Source organism: Bos indicus, chromosome 2, assembly GCF_029378745.1.
Source record: "Bos indicus isolate NIAB-ARS_2022 breed Sahiwal x Tharparkar chromosome 2, NIAB-ARS_B.indTharparkar_mat_pri_1.0, whole genome shotgun sequence".
Classification (NCBI taxonomy): Eukaryota; Metazoa; Chordata; class Mammalia; order Artiodactyla; family Bovidae; genus Bos; species Bos indicus.
The window spans coordinates 30,531,871-30,547,140 of record NC_091761.1 but is presented as its reverse complement, the minus strand read 5'-3'; the positions used below and the strand labels follow the sequence as shown (position 1 = coordinate 30,547,140).

Below are 15,270 nucleotides of genomic sequence, written 5' to 3'. Positions count from 1 at the left end.
ATTTAAATAAGCAGGGTGACAACATACAGCCTTTTCATACTCCATTCCCAATTTTGAACCAGTCCATATTGCATGTCTGGTTCTGTTGTTTCTTGACCCACACACAGGTTTCTCAGGAGACAGGTAAGGTGGTCTGGTATTCCCATCTCTAAGCAATTTCCATAGTTTGTTGTGATTCCCAGAGTCCAAGGCTTTAGTGTAGTCAGTGAAGCAGAAGTAGATGTTTTTCTGGAATTCCTTTGCTTTCTCTACTATCCAATGAATGTTGGCAATTCGATCTCTGGTTCCTCTGCCTTTTCCAAATTCAGTTTGTATATCTGGAAGTCCTCAGTTCATATACTGCCAAAGCCTAGCTTGAAGGATTTTGAGCATAACCTTGCTAGCATGTGAAATGAGTGCAACTGTATGATAGTTTGAACATTTCTTGGCATTGCCCTTCTTTGGCACTGGAATGAAAACTGACTTTTTCCAGTTTTCCAAATTTGCTGACATATTGAGTGCAACACTTTAACTGCATCATTTTTTAGAATTTTAAATAGTTCAGCCACAATTCTGTAACCTCCACTAGTTTTGTTCATAGTAATGCTTCCTAAGGCCCACTTGACTTCACAGTCTCGGCTGGTTTTAGGTGAGTAACCATACCACTGTGGTTATCCATGTCATTAAGATCTTTCTTGTATAGTTTTGTGATTTCTTGCCACTTCTTAATTTCTTCTGCTTCTGTTAGGTCCTTACAATTTCTTTTCTTTATTGTGCTCATCCTTGCATGAAATGTTCCCTTGATGTCTCCAATGTTCTTGAAGAAATCTCTAGTCCTTTCCATTCTATTGTTTTCCTCTATTTCTTTGCCTTTAAGAAGGCCTTCTTATCTCTCCTTGCTATTTTCTGGAACTCAGCATTCAGTTGGGTATGTCTTTCCCTTTTTCCCTTGCCTTTTGCTTCTCTTCATTCCTCTGCTACTTGTAAAGTCTCCTCAGACAACCACTTTGCCCTCTTGCATTTCTTTATTTTGGGGATTATTTTGATCACTGCCTCCTGTACAATGTTATGAACCTCTGTCTAGAGTTCTTTAGGCACTCTGTCTACTAGATCTAATCCCTTGAATCTATTAATATGTCTCCTCCACTGTATAATCATCAGGGATTTGATTTAGGTCATACCTGAATGGCTGGGTTGGGAAGATCTGCTGGAGAAGGGTTAGGCTACCTACTCCAGTATTCCTGGGCTTCCCTTGTGGCTCAGTTGGTAAATAATCTGCCTGCAATGCAGGAAGCCTAGGTTTGATCCCTGCATTGGGAAGATCCCCTGGAGAAGGGAAAGGTTACCCACTCCAGTATTCTGGCCTGGAGAATTCCATGGACAGAGGAGCCTGGTGGGCTGCAGTCCATGGGGTGGGAAAGAGTCAGACACCACTGAGTGATTCTCTTTCACTTTTTTCACTTTGAATGGCATAGCGGTTTTGCCTATTTTCTTTAATTTGAGGCTGAATTGTGCAATAAGAAGCTGATGATCTGAGCCACAGTGAGCTCCAGATCTTGTTTCTGCTGACTGAATAGAGGTGCTCCATCTTTGGCTGCAATCTCATTTCAGTATCAACCATCTAGTGATGTCTGTGTGTAGAGCTGTCCCTTGGGTTGTTGGAAAAGGGTGTTCGCTATAACCAGCATGTTCTCTTGACTATTTCATTTCGTACTCCGAGGCCAAATTGTCCACTATTCCAGGCATCTCTTGACTTCCTACTTTTGCATTCCAGTCGCCTATGATGTAAAGGATATCTTTTCTGGGTGTTAGTTCTAAAAAGTGTAGTGCTTCCCTGATAGCTCAATTGGCAAAGAGTCCGCCTGCAGTGCAGGAGATCCTGGTTCAATTCCTGGATCGGGAAGATCCTCTGGAGAAGGGATAGGCTACCCACTCCAGTATTCCTGGGCTTCCCTTGTGGCTCAGCTGGTAAAGAATCTGCCTACAATGCAGGAGGTCTGGGTTTGATCACTGGGTTGGGAAGATCCCCTGGAGAAGGGAAAAGCTACCCACTCCAGTATTCTGGCCTAGAGAATTCCATGGACTGTATAGTCCATGGGGTTGCAAAGAGTTGGACACGACTAAGCGACTTTCACTTTCTAGAAAGTGTTGTAGGTCTTTATTGAACCAGTCTACTTCAGCTTCTTCAGCATCAGTGGTTGGGGCATAGAGTTGTATTACTGTGACGTTGAATGGTTTGCCATGTAAACGAACCAAGATCATTCTGTCACTTTTGAGGTTGCACCCAAGTACTGCATTTCAGACTCTTGTTGACTGTGAAGGCTACTCCATTTCTTCTAAGGGATTCTTGTCCACAGTAGTAAATATAATGGTCATCTGATTTAAATTCACCCTTTCCTGTCCATTTTAGTTCCCTCAGATGTTGATGTTCAATCTGATCATCTGCTTGACCATGTCCAATTTACCTTGATTCATGGACCTATCATTCCATGTTCCTATGCAATATTGTTCTTTGAAAGAAAAATTTGTTTGTCTATACCGGGTCTTCATTGCTGTGTGGGCTTTCTCTAATTGTGAGGAGTGAGGGCTTCTCTGTTGTGCTTCACTTGCTGCAGAGCGTGGGCTGTAGGGCACACAGGCTTCAGTGTTTGTGGCACAGGGGCTCAGTAGTTGCAGCTCTAGAGCATAGGCGCAATAGTTTTGGCCTATAAGCTTCATTGCTCCACAGCTTCCAGGATCTTCCTGGACTAGAGATCGAATCCTTGTCTCCTGCATTGGTAGGGGGATTCTTTACCACTGAGCCACGAGGGTGCCTTACAATATTGTTCTTTATAACATCTGAATTTACTTTTCCCATCAGACACATCCACAACCGAGCGTCATTTCCACTTTGGCCCAGCCGCTTCATTCTTCCTGGATCTATTAGTAATTGCCCTCTGCTCTTTCCCAGTAGCATGTTAGACACCTTTTGATCTGGGGGGCTCATCTTCTGTTGTCATATCTTTTTGCCTTTTCATACTGTCATGGGGTTCTCAAGGCCATGTCCTCCTCCAGCGGACTACATATTGTCAGAACTCTTCACTATGATCTGTCTGTCTTGGGTAGCCCTGCATGGCATGGCTCATAGCTTCACTGAGTTACACAAGCCCCTTGGCCATGACAAGCCCGTGATCCATGAAGGGGCAAGATAGTGTAGTATGGCCGTAAGGAAAGGCATGTAGATCTAGATAAAACAGACTAGAGAGCCCAGAAATAGATACATACACAGAGGGCACTGATTTCTACACAAGGACAGCAGTGCAATTCTTTGGGGAAAGAAAGTTCATAGATGATACTGGAACAACTAGATATCCTTATGAAAAATAAATCTCAAATTTGTACATCACTCTATATATAAAAAGTATTTCAAGGATAATTATTCACCTAAAATTAAAGATAAGACAATAAAGTGTCTAGAAGAAATGGAAATACAATTTTACACCCTTGGAGCAGATAAAGATTTCTTAGAACATACAAAACACTAAACATAAAGTGTGATAAATTACACTTCAATAAAAAGAAGTTCTGTACATTAAAACATATCTTTAAGAAAACAAATTCAGACTGGGGGAAAATATTTACCATACATATGTCTAACAAAGGATTTTTATTCATAATACATGAACATCTTCCACAAATCAATAATAAAGAAATCTATCCAATAAACATGTTCAAAAGACAAACATTTTACAAAAAAGATATATGACTGTCTAACATGAACATGAAAAGGTGTTCAAAACAACTCTTCATGAGAGAAATAAAAATTGAAACCATAAGATACCCTTCCACATTCATTAGAATGCCTACAATCATAAAGGTTACAAATACTAAATGCTGGTGAGGACTCAGAGCCACTAAGAGCTCTCATATACTGCCTGTGGGAATAAAAACTATTACAACCATTTAAAAAACAACCACTTGGGGACTTCCCTGGTGGTCCAGTGGTTAGGACTCTACACTTCCACTGCAGTGGGCCTGAGTTCAATTCTTGCTGAGGGAACTAAGATCCTGCAAGCCATACAGCATGGCCAAATAAATAAAATAATAAATAAAAAACAACAGTATCTTGACAGTATCTTTTAAAGTTAAGTGTACATCAAATCTATAAATCCATTCTTATGTATCTATCTAAAAGAAGTAAAACCACACATTCATAGAAATACTTGTACATGAATATCCATTGTACTCTTGTTCAAAACAGCCAAAAAGTCAAAACAACTGAAATGTCCATCAATGGAAGATGGATAAACAAAGTGTGGTGTATTCATATATGGCATATTATTTGGTAATTAAAAGGCAAACCTACAGATACATAAAGTTTCATGGATGAATCTCAAAAATGTTATGATGAACAACAAAAGCTCCCTGAATTTTATTATATATAAATTGTATCTCAATAAAAAATTAACTTAATAAAACAAACTAAAAAACACTGCTGGTAGAAAACAAATTATTTAACTCTGCTGCTGCTGCTAAGTCGCTTCAGTCGTGTCTGACCCTGTGCAACCCCATAGACGGCAGCCCACCAGGTTCCCCGTCCCTGGGATTCTCCAGGCAAGAATACTGGAGTGGGTTGCCATTTCCTTCTCCAATGCAGGAAAGTGAAAAGTTAAAGTGAAGTCGCTCAGTCGTGTCTGACTCCTAGCGACCCCATGGACTGCAGCCCACCAGGCTCCTCCGTCCATGGGATTTTCCAGGCAAGAGTACTGGAGTGGGGTGCCATTGCCTTCTCCTACTTAACTCTAATAACACAGAAATAAAAAATATATATATAATATCCTTGACCTAATTTATAGGCAAGGAAAAGAGGAGTGCGAAAATGCTCACAATATGATTAAGTGAAAACCTTTTCATACATAATATATGCTGTTTACTCTTTAAATCGAAAGATAGCAAGGAAATAAATCATGTTATAGTTTACATATCCTAGGATTTGTTCTAAAGTGATTTGTCATTATTTTTTTTAGCTCCTTGACATCTGGACTCCCTTCCTATTCCTGTGAATGTCAGCCTTCTTCTTCAGAAGCCCCAAACCCAGATCCCACTTTCATAAATTCCATTGCTGGATACTGGTAATGGGAATTTACCCCAGCGGCAGCTTTGGCAGTAACTCCGGGAATTCATTCACAACTGTAGAAGGAGGGTCGTCTAGTAGCCAATGTCAGCAGTGGGCAATGCCAATGCCAGGTGACTAAGAGGGGCAACCATTCGTTTGGTGTTTGGTAACAGTGGAAACTATTCTCACCAGCAACCTTCTACAGCATGTTAGCTTCGAAGCTATATGCTTTGCTTTATCGTTCCCATTTTTCTAGTTTTCTCCAGTGTTATAAATGATTCTATGAACTACTCAGTACCCTTTCAACAAATTTCTTTTCTACCAAAATCATCCAGAGTTAAGAACTTCAATGGAAAAATAAAATAATAAAAGCACTCTAATACAGAATAATGAATAATGCTCCTTCCAGATAATAAAAATTTTACAAATAAGTAGAAATTATTTCTTCTTCTTTAAAAAAACTTACTAAAAGTACCTTTTTAAAAACACCTTGGATTCCTTTCACACTTTCAAAGAAAAATGTTTTTCACAATGTTGTTTTAAAATGGAAGACATTTTCAAAATTTCATTGGGAAAAAGTCAAGACACCTCCCATAATAATGCACACAATGGATAGCTGAGATTCTAAAGGAATATCTTGAAATTAAGAAATTGTTAAACAGAAAAAAATACTCTCATAGCTAATGTTCAAAGAAGTATGTGTCTGTGACTGATGCACTTAAGGGATAAGTTTAGTGAGATGCTGCCATCATTCGTGTCGCTCTGGAAGCTTGGCAACATCCCAAACATCTTACTTTCCTTATCAACTGTGAATTTATCAACCATCAGCTTTGTTGACTTTTTTTATATCTACTAAAATCTCCACATATATAAACTATTTAGTTAATGAATTTCATAAATTTACTATTTGCTATGTGAATTGGTACTTTTATTTTTAAATAAATAAATCTATGTTCTCTGTAAAACATCTTTTGAAGAAATGATACATAGACCCATAATTTTCCTATCAGAATTTTTTTTTAATTTTGTATCTATTTTCATCGGTCCAAGCAAAAAACCTTTTTTGTTGTTCGTTTTATTAATCCTTTGCATCTTCCATTCTTATGTTTATAGCCCTCCCCCAACTGGCATCCCTTCTGTGCTTAAAATATTCTTTAAAAATACAGAGCTGTTTCACATAGAAGATGTACACATTCCCTAAAATGTAATGCAATTTCATTGTTTCTTATCTTGCCCTCATGAAGCTGACATCTTAGTGGAGATAAATGACAAGTTCACACATAAAATAAGACAGTAAATTTCAGGTAATCATAAATGTAATAATGGAAAAACAGGGTGATGCAGTCATGACTGAGTTACTTTATAAAAGTAATCTCTTCTGAGAACACGTTATTTGATCTGAGACTTGACGTATGTAAAAGATACTGCTGTGAAGAGCATGCAGATGAAGAAATGGCTCTGAGACAAGAACAAGCTCGATCCGAGACAGAAGAGACAGCTGCCGTGCGTGAAGCACAAGGAGCCAGAGAAACATGGTCATGGATGAGGCAAGAAAGCAGCACAGCCTGGGTCAGGATGACAAAAAGTTAGGGAAATTAGTTAAGAGATCATCTAAATCCATGTAAGATATGATGGTTTAGAGAAGAGCAATGGGACTACAGATATAAGCTTGTGGAGACAGAGAAGCCCAGAGACAAAAAAGAAGAACGTTTCAAGAATGTTTCAAGAAACGTCAAAAATGAGGTTTCAGTCAATCATCTCAAACGTTACAGAGATACATGAGGACAGGAAAGGGGATATTGGATTTGACAACTTGGAAGGTGTTAGTGACAGAAGACGGACTGAGGTCATTGAAGAATGCATGGAAGTTTTTTCTTAAGAATACCAGATTGAATCCTCATTCTCTTTTGGTCCCTTCCAAAATCCCTTGAAAATCACAATAAAAAGACAGAGAAAATTCACAGAAAGAAAGAAAAGAGTTTCGATGATGAAATTTTGGAGTTTGGAACGCAAGCCAGTTCATAGTAAGGGTCAGACCAATGGAGGAAGATTAACTCAAAGCTAGCATTGGAGAAGGAAATGGCAACCCACTCCAGTGTTCTTGCCTGGAGAATCCCAGGGACGGGGGAGCCTGGTGGGCTGCCGTCTATGGGGTCACACAGAGTCGGACACGACTGAAGCGACTTAGCATAGCATAGCATAGCAATGGAGAGAGAGCAGATCAGTAATCCATTTTGTACTGTGAGACCACTGAAATACAAATAAAGAAGCTGGTGGTTCTTGGTGCCTCTGGAAGTGAGGTTTAGAGAAAGCAGAGTTGAAAGAGGAAGAATAGCTAAAAGTCTATCTGCCAGTCAGACCCCTGGATCCTCTCCTGGCCTCAAGCAGAAGCCTAGATATTCACTCACTGGAGAGGGTAAAAAACAGAGAGGGTCTCTCAAACAGGGAACACAAGGCACAGTTGAGGACCGGAGTCCTATATTGAAAATACAGCCCAGCCTTCTTCTCCCAATGACATTTCAGTCTATTCCCTCCAGGAAGGTGACCAGAAGCTTCTTCTCTTGGGATCTAAACAGTCATTTTGTTTCACATTGCAAGAGCCCCAATAAGGTCATCTAATAGGAAAGACTACAGCCAACAAGCCCTCCCCATACTCATGAATTTTCCATTAAGTATTCAGTGATCCTCTGTTAAAGGTAAAGAAGCATTAGATATTTAAGGAAAGTAGCCATTATGAAACACAGAAAGCAAAACAATATGGGAAAATATAGCTCAGAGGAAATTGCCAATACAGTAGATGTAAACACAAAAATTTTTAATCTATTAATATTCTTAGAAAAATAAATGAAAAATTATATTCAGGAATTAACAGATATACAAGAAACATTAAAAGAATATGAATTGGTTTATGAGAATTATGCAACATCTTTTCTGCATAACCACACTAGGTCAATTGTGATGCAATTTAATTTTTGTTTTCTCTTTTATAATTCTTATCCACACATAACTTGGCAGTGTTTTTTTAAAAAACAATTTGACCTTTTCTAGTTTCTCCAAAGCATTCAACTTTATTGTCTCAAAAATTGAAGCTCCTATCTTTTTGTACTTATATTTTAATGGTTTACATAGTAGTGAACTAAATTGTCTATCAAAAGTAAGGCCACATCTCTGTCAATGTAGGAACTTAAAACTTTATCGTCATTGTCAGTTGTAGTAATAGGCAATTTTGGTGTACTGTTTATTTTCTGCTATGGTTAATTGTATGGTCATGTCATGGCTTTACAGCCATCAGATTGACCTGAGCGGGTTTAGTACCTCTGGAATAAGGGCAACATACCGGCTCTTCTGCAGCCACTACATCATCTCCAAGGTAGCTTCATGTTGAGCAAAAGTTCCACAGTTTCACACTTGAGTGCATCCAAATCTCTCAGATAGATGATAAGAAGACTCCAGAAATAATTTCCTGCTAGCATTGTTTCAGAATTCAGATTGTAAAAGATACTATCCTCTCCCTTAAGGACAAATTCCTAATGAAATGAATTATATGACACTTGAGCAACAGCCTGAGACTCCCAAATCAGGTAGAAAGGACTCTCCCTTTGAATGCATTTAATGAAATTATATGAAAATTAACCTAATCTAAATAGATTTTTGGTTGGGTCTTAACATGATGATATATGACTGATACACAGAGGGAGCTCAGATTTGTTTTTTTTAATGTGTTTTACTAAGCTCATAATTTATAAAGTCCCTTTGGGGATTTGTTTGGTTTTGTGAGATACAATGAGCTCCAAGAACAATCTGTGCTCCTGGATGCTTACTCTGGAGTTAACAGACTGAGAAACAGAAATAGCACACGTATGTGGGCTCTAGTGTATATTTCACAATACATATTAGTATTAGAAAAAGTCATCGTTTTTCAAGTACTAAAGTACTTATTAAAGTATTACTTTTATTAAAGTATTACTTTTTATTACTTAAAGTCATACTTTTTAAAGTATTAAAGAACTATTTTAAAGTAAAATAAAGTAATATTTTAAAGTAAAGTACTTATTAAAGTAAAGAAATATTCACTATGAATAGTGAGCTGTCATTTGCATCATAATATATAACATCATAATGTCACGCACTGTGCTATTTCAAAATTATCTGTGTTTCTGCTGTATAAGACCTAGGCTTAAAGGCAATATGCCTACCATAACTTCTGACACAAAGTTAGACCCACAATAAGTATCAGTTGAATTAAAATAATGTTGGCATTGTAATAAAGACTGCAGGGTTTTTTTTTATTTTTAATGTAGGTTCAAAGTACAATGAGAAGACGGGGCTAATAATTTTAAAATATTCTCTTACACACAATTGAAGCCAGGTTAAAAAATGAACCAAATCATATTTTACTTCTTCAATAAAAATAGAAGGATCTATATATAAAATTACCAAAAAGAAAAATCGTTAAGTCTTCCAAGTAAGCATCACACACCAAATAGTTGTCATATACTCAAGGAAAGTTATCAGAAATTAGTAGAAATTTCTCTAAATATCTAACACAGAATCTTCTCTATTTCCCATTTTTATGCCATTGCTATTATTTTTTTTTTATTATTAATTTTCCCTTAAGAATATCTGATGACTCTGTAATTGATGCTTAGAAATTCAGTATACAAAATTCATGCTTCTATTATCAATTATATATTTTATCCAAAAAATAAACTGAAATCAAATCCTTTATAATAGTGATAAAAATTGGTTTTATTGTATTTTCCATAGATAGAAAGAAGGTTTTTGGTGAAATTTTTCATTGCAAAGATAATCTACAACTGAATCGGTAACAAACAAAATTTAACTTTAAAGGAGTCAAGTATGACATCTGAAACTCAATTTCATAAACATTCAAGATTAGTGAATTTTGGTAGGAAGAAAAGACTAACAGAAAGGAAAAAGACACCTTTTTAACATAGAGCAACTTAGAGGTTTTTTGTTTTTTTTTTTAATTTCTTTGGGAAAACACACAGTATAGTTACTTTTTAAAAAGTCTTTTAAGGAAGACTTCAGTGTTTCAAATCAAGTAGACTTCAGACTAAAATATATTTTTAAATTTGCGAAGAAATCGAAGTGTTAAAAATAGTCTTCTCCTTATTTATTTAATTTCATATTTAAGGAAACATTTGACAGGTAAGTTAACAAAATGCAAAAAAAAAATGTTTACCTGCATTTTTATATAATAAATTCTAGATCTATAAAAAATTTCCTGGTTTTACACAAAGGCCAACTTTTGACCTTCATTGATCCATTTCTATGTTAAAAAAATATAGTATCAAATCTTTCTCCCTCCCCCCCAAAAAACTAGAAGAAATATTTTAAATTGTGAGTGTGTGAATGTAACTATGCATATTCTCAAGTGTACAAAGCACACAAACATCACTTTTCTGGAAAAATTATTTTCATCATACTATAAACTTCTCTTCCTCTACATCTGGACATTTCAAAATAGTCTTTGGTATTACTAGTTATTGTGCTTTGAAATGGAAACTTAAGGGATTTCTGTAGCAGTGCTACATAGACATTTTAAGATATAAATAAGAAAAAAATGCACTTGGAATAAGTTACAATTAGCTGCTTTTGCATAATTTTCAAAAACTACAGTGTATGCCTAGTCACAGTTTTATGAGAAAGAATATCTCCTTTTTCAACTCCTTAATTTTAAGGAACACTTAATCATTTTGGTTAAAAATCCATTTTTGGAGTGAGTCTGATGGATTGCATGACACTAAGCTTGGATGCTCTCCACTTGCTGAAAGGCACATTTTAAAGAATGGATTATACAGAAGTTGGTCCTAGAATAAAAAGAAATAAAACAGACATTAAGTTTCAAGACTCAGGGTTAACTGAGAAATATAAAAACACTTCAAGGTCTCATGGAAGCTTAAGGTAGACTTAACAGAATAAATATATACCATTCTTAACTTTTAATCTTTCTAAGATCTACTATGTTTAATTAAATCTTGTTGGTTTTTGGTGTAGGCAACGCAATTTATGCCACCGATGTTCAATTCAAAGAAGGTGCTATATAAATGTTCTAACATTACACAAAACAATGTGCAGGTAAGAATTGGAAGATTCCAGCTAAGCTTTAAAACATATGCTTAAAAACAGGGGGGAAAAAAACCACCTTTCACGTATCCCCTCAAATCTAGATTCATGAAAAAGTACAAAAAATGGGAAGGAAAGTATCAGTTTAGGTAAGAAAAGTATGACTGTCACAGGCATTATAAGAAACTCCAGAAAAACAAATATGAACAACTATTATTAATAATCCACAGAAAGCTGATCTGCATAAATCATGCTCTAAGACATTTTACAACCATTCTGCTCTAAGAGTATTTAATTCATTGATACCTTCTTTCTTAACATAAGGTAGAGATACATAATGACAAAGTTAACAAAGACAAAGAAATTCTGATGGATAACATTAATGTACTGTTTCATATATTTTCCCAGATAAGCAATAGAGCTACTCAGAATAATTATATAGAGGGGTGAATTAACTGCAAGGAGGTACCTTCTGGATCTCCCATATCTGTTCTCCAGTGGCAACTGTTTTGTGACCTTTGTAGGCACATGCCTTCAGCTGAACAGCACCTAGCGCAGCATGAAGACATAATTCCTTCTGGATGTTATGCCGAATTTCATGTTGGGCAGAATATTCAAAGTACTGTGAAAGGAAGAATGCTGTTATTGACAAAAGCACCCTATATCCTCAGTTGCAAAACTGTCAGTTAAAAAAAAAAAAAATCAGCAACTCACTGAAAAATAGGTATCATAATTACAAACTGAGTTTGGGGAACAGAAAAGATTATGTCCTTTCTCCAGCCTATCACCAATAGTTACTTAATTAAGAAGGTACTATCTTCCTCCCCATGTCAGAAATTGGATTCTAGGTAGGATGGAGACTAGAACAGGTATGCCATAGAAAAGAGCCTGGAAACTTTTAGCAAGCCCATCATTCCTTTTTCTCCCCACAAGTGTTCCTTCCCTCTTATTCATCTCAATTAATAGTACTTTCATTTGAACTAGTAGTATTTAAACACACTCTTGGGAATTCCCTGATGGTCCAGTGGTTAGGCACTTTCACTGCAGTGGCCCAGGTTAAGTCCCTGGCTGGGGAATTAAGATCCTGCAACCCTCATTCCATGGACCAAAAAAAAAGGGGGGGGGGGCAGTTTTTCATACCTCAGTTCCTTTGCCTGTAAAAGGTAATTTAATAGCTCCTGGGTGGCGCTAATGGCAAAGAACTTACCTTCCAATGCAGGAGAGGTAAGAGACATGGTTCTATCTCTGGGTCTGGAAAGGGCATGGCAAGTATTCTTGCCTGGAGAATCCCACGGACAGAAGAGTCTGGTGGGCTACAGTCCATAGGGTCATAAATAGTTGGACACGACTAAAACTGCTTAGCACACAAGTGCACACATAGGGTTATGACTATAAATAGGTTAATATGTGTAAAACATTTAGACCAGTAACTGGATGTGGTAAGCATTCAATTCATTTTTAGCTGTTGTTACTATTATTGATGCTTCTCTCTCTCCACATATCCAATTAATTGGCTCCTTAGTCTTCCTAAATCTTCCTCTCAGATGCTACCATCCTACCCATCCTTACTTCCACACCCTCATTTCTCTTGTTCAGGCACTCAAAATCTCTACTGCAACACCTCCACATGTGCCTCCAACTTCCGCTCCTATAACACAATCCAATCTGCTGCCGGTTTGTCTTTTGTAACATAGATTTGATCCCTTACGTTCCCTGCTTAAGTGAATCACTACTGTTGCTAAGATAAAGCCCATACTTCTTAACTGGTCTGTGAAATCTTCCACTTTCAATCTTACATCAACCACTGTCCCAGTTATGCACTGCTCCTTTCACATAATCCTACCAAGGCAGGACGTGTGTATCCACAACTCCAAGACTGCTTTACAGTGCTCTCCCTGGAATACCTCCCTGGATGCTTTTCTGCCTAGCTAACTCCCTTTGATGCTTCAAAAGTCAACTCCAATATTACCTTCCTTCTTTAGTTTTCCCTGAACTTGTCCCATGCACAAACTTACACTCTCCTCAGGGTTCCCAGAGTCATCAGAGACAACTTCCACAGCACTCTATTAGAATTATGGTGTAGCTAGCTGACTTCACTGTAGACCAAAGTCAGGCAGTGTATCTAGTAATGACATCCATTATAAATCAAATATTTCATAATGTTGACATTCCAAAGAGAAAATGAGTGAACATAATTGATTTTCAATAGGGAAGTAATTAGTCTTAGCACTAATATTTATTGAGCCCTTATTATGTGCTAGGCAGGGACTGTTCTAAACCCTTTACGTGTATTAGAGTAGGCACTCCACAAACATTAGCTGAATTAATCTTGAGTTCCCCTGGCCTTAGCCTCATGCTTAATTTATCTCCTTCCACAAATACAGTATCAGTCATTTTTATAACTGATAGCTCTTCAGATGGAGACTGAAAGCTCTTCAGATGGAAAGAAGGAAGACTTTCTTTCTTCAGATTGAAAGAAAATGGGTTTAGATCAGGAAAACAACATTCTGTCTGTGCTTTAAAAAAGATAAACTTTAGGACCTCAAAGATGATGAGAAGGGCTGACCAGTACTTTACTTCACTCATAATGTTTTTTAAAAAAACATTAAAAGGGAAGTTATAAGGAATGGAAAACAGTTGAAGATACTTAGCCAAAGAGTATGCAATTAGCTAGCTGAGAACACTGGAGAGACTTTATCTTAGAACCAGGACAAAAGCACCGGAAGAGAAAGGGGAAGAAGGGCTTGTGTAACAAAGTGGTAAGGGATTAAACTGCACTCTGCACTACAACAGTATTTAGTCGATTTATTCACATAATCAAAATACTTGTTTTTCATTTGGCATAGTTAAATACCACTACAATGGAGTTTTCTGCTACAAAAAACATCATTATCTGTCAAGAGAGTAGAAGGAAGCCTGAGGAAATGACTAAGTTAGATGATATCTCAGAAACATCTACCACTCAAGGAACCACAATTCCTAAACTAGTGCTTGACTGAAAATAACATTTAAAGTAAATAAATCAAAATAAAATCAATGGCCATGTCAGGGCAATAGAAACCAGTTATCTTAAAATATAAACCAGAAAATATTATTCTTCCACTCAAAACCCTCAGATGGCTTCTGTCACACTGGGATTAAATCCACGATCTTAACATGGCCAGTGAAGTCCTATATGACCAGGCCCCTAATCCATGTCTCTGACCTCATTTTCCACCCTCTTTTCCTAGACCACTCTAACTCTACTCCAGCCACACTGGCTTTGTGCCCGCTCCATTTACCTGCCACTGGGCCGCTGGCTTTGGGTCCCTCTGCCGAGATGCTCTCTTCCTAGGACATGGTTCCTCTCCTAACTCCTACAGGCCTCCAGGCTAAGGTCACCTTCTCAAAGTGGTCTTCCTGAATCTCCAAAAATAACTAACCCCACACACACATTATTTCCCTACCCTATTTTTATTTATACCTAAAATTACATATCTATTTTTTCCTTTCCTTTTAGAATACAAACTTCACAAGACAGAGACTTGGTCTTCTTCACTACTATAAGGATGTGACTTACTTTATAGACTGTCAAACAAATACTTGTTGAAAGAATATGTGAATTATTTAACCATTCCAAAATTTCTAAAAGATGCCCCATGATATTCATAATTTAAAAATTATTTTAGAGACAGAACTATAAAAATATCTTTATAGCAATGATAGGAGAAAAACAGAACAGTGTATAAAATATATCTTCAATTTTTATGGTAAATAGATGTAATGCTATAGGAACCCTGAAATAAATTTATAAATATTTACACTTAGTGGTAAAGAACCTGCCTACCAATGCAGGAGACTTAAGAGACGCGGGTTGATCACCAGATTGGGAAGGTACCCTGAAGAAGGAAATGGCAACCCACTTCAGTATTCTCGCCTGGAAAATTCCATGGATAGAGGAGGTTGGCAGCTGCAGTCCATGGGGTCACAAAGCAGTCAGACACAACTGAGCACACACACACACATTTAATGGTAAGATTTTTACAAATGAGGAAATATTTCTCATTGCTCCAAACCTTAATTTTTACTTGGATAGTCCTGTGTTATTTTCAAAAAAAGGCAACTAT

The 15,270-nt window shown here is 37.0% G+C and overlaps 1 protein-coding gene across 3 annotated transcripts in view; it reads right to left on the bottom strand.

The window, feature by feature from the left end:
* Window positions 1–9,798: 9,798 nt before the first annotated feature.
* Window positions 9,799–15,270, bottom strand: part of GALNT3 (polypeptide N-acetylgalactosaminyltransferase 3) — a 51,698-nt gene continuing 46,226 nt past the window's right edge. For all 3 annotated transcript variants that reach the window (XM_070803917.1, XM_019971695.2, XM_070803911.1), the window contains exons 10-11: window positions 11,634–11,786; window positions 9,799–10,908 (exon numbers count right to left, since the gene is read on the bottom strand). In XM_070803917.1, coding sequence (XP_070660018.1) covers window positions 10,786–10,908; window positions 11,634–11,786 — 276 coding nt within the window. In that variant the 3' untranslated portion in view covers window positions 9,799–10,785. The remainder of the gene's footprint in view (window positions 10,909–11,633; window positions 11,787–15,270) is intronic.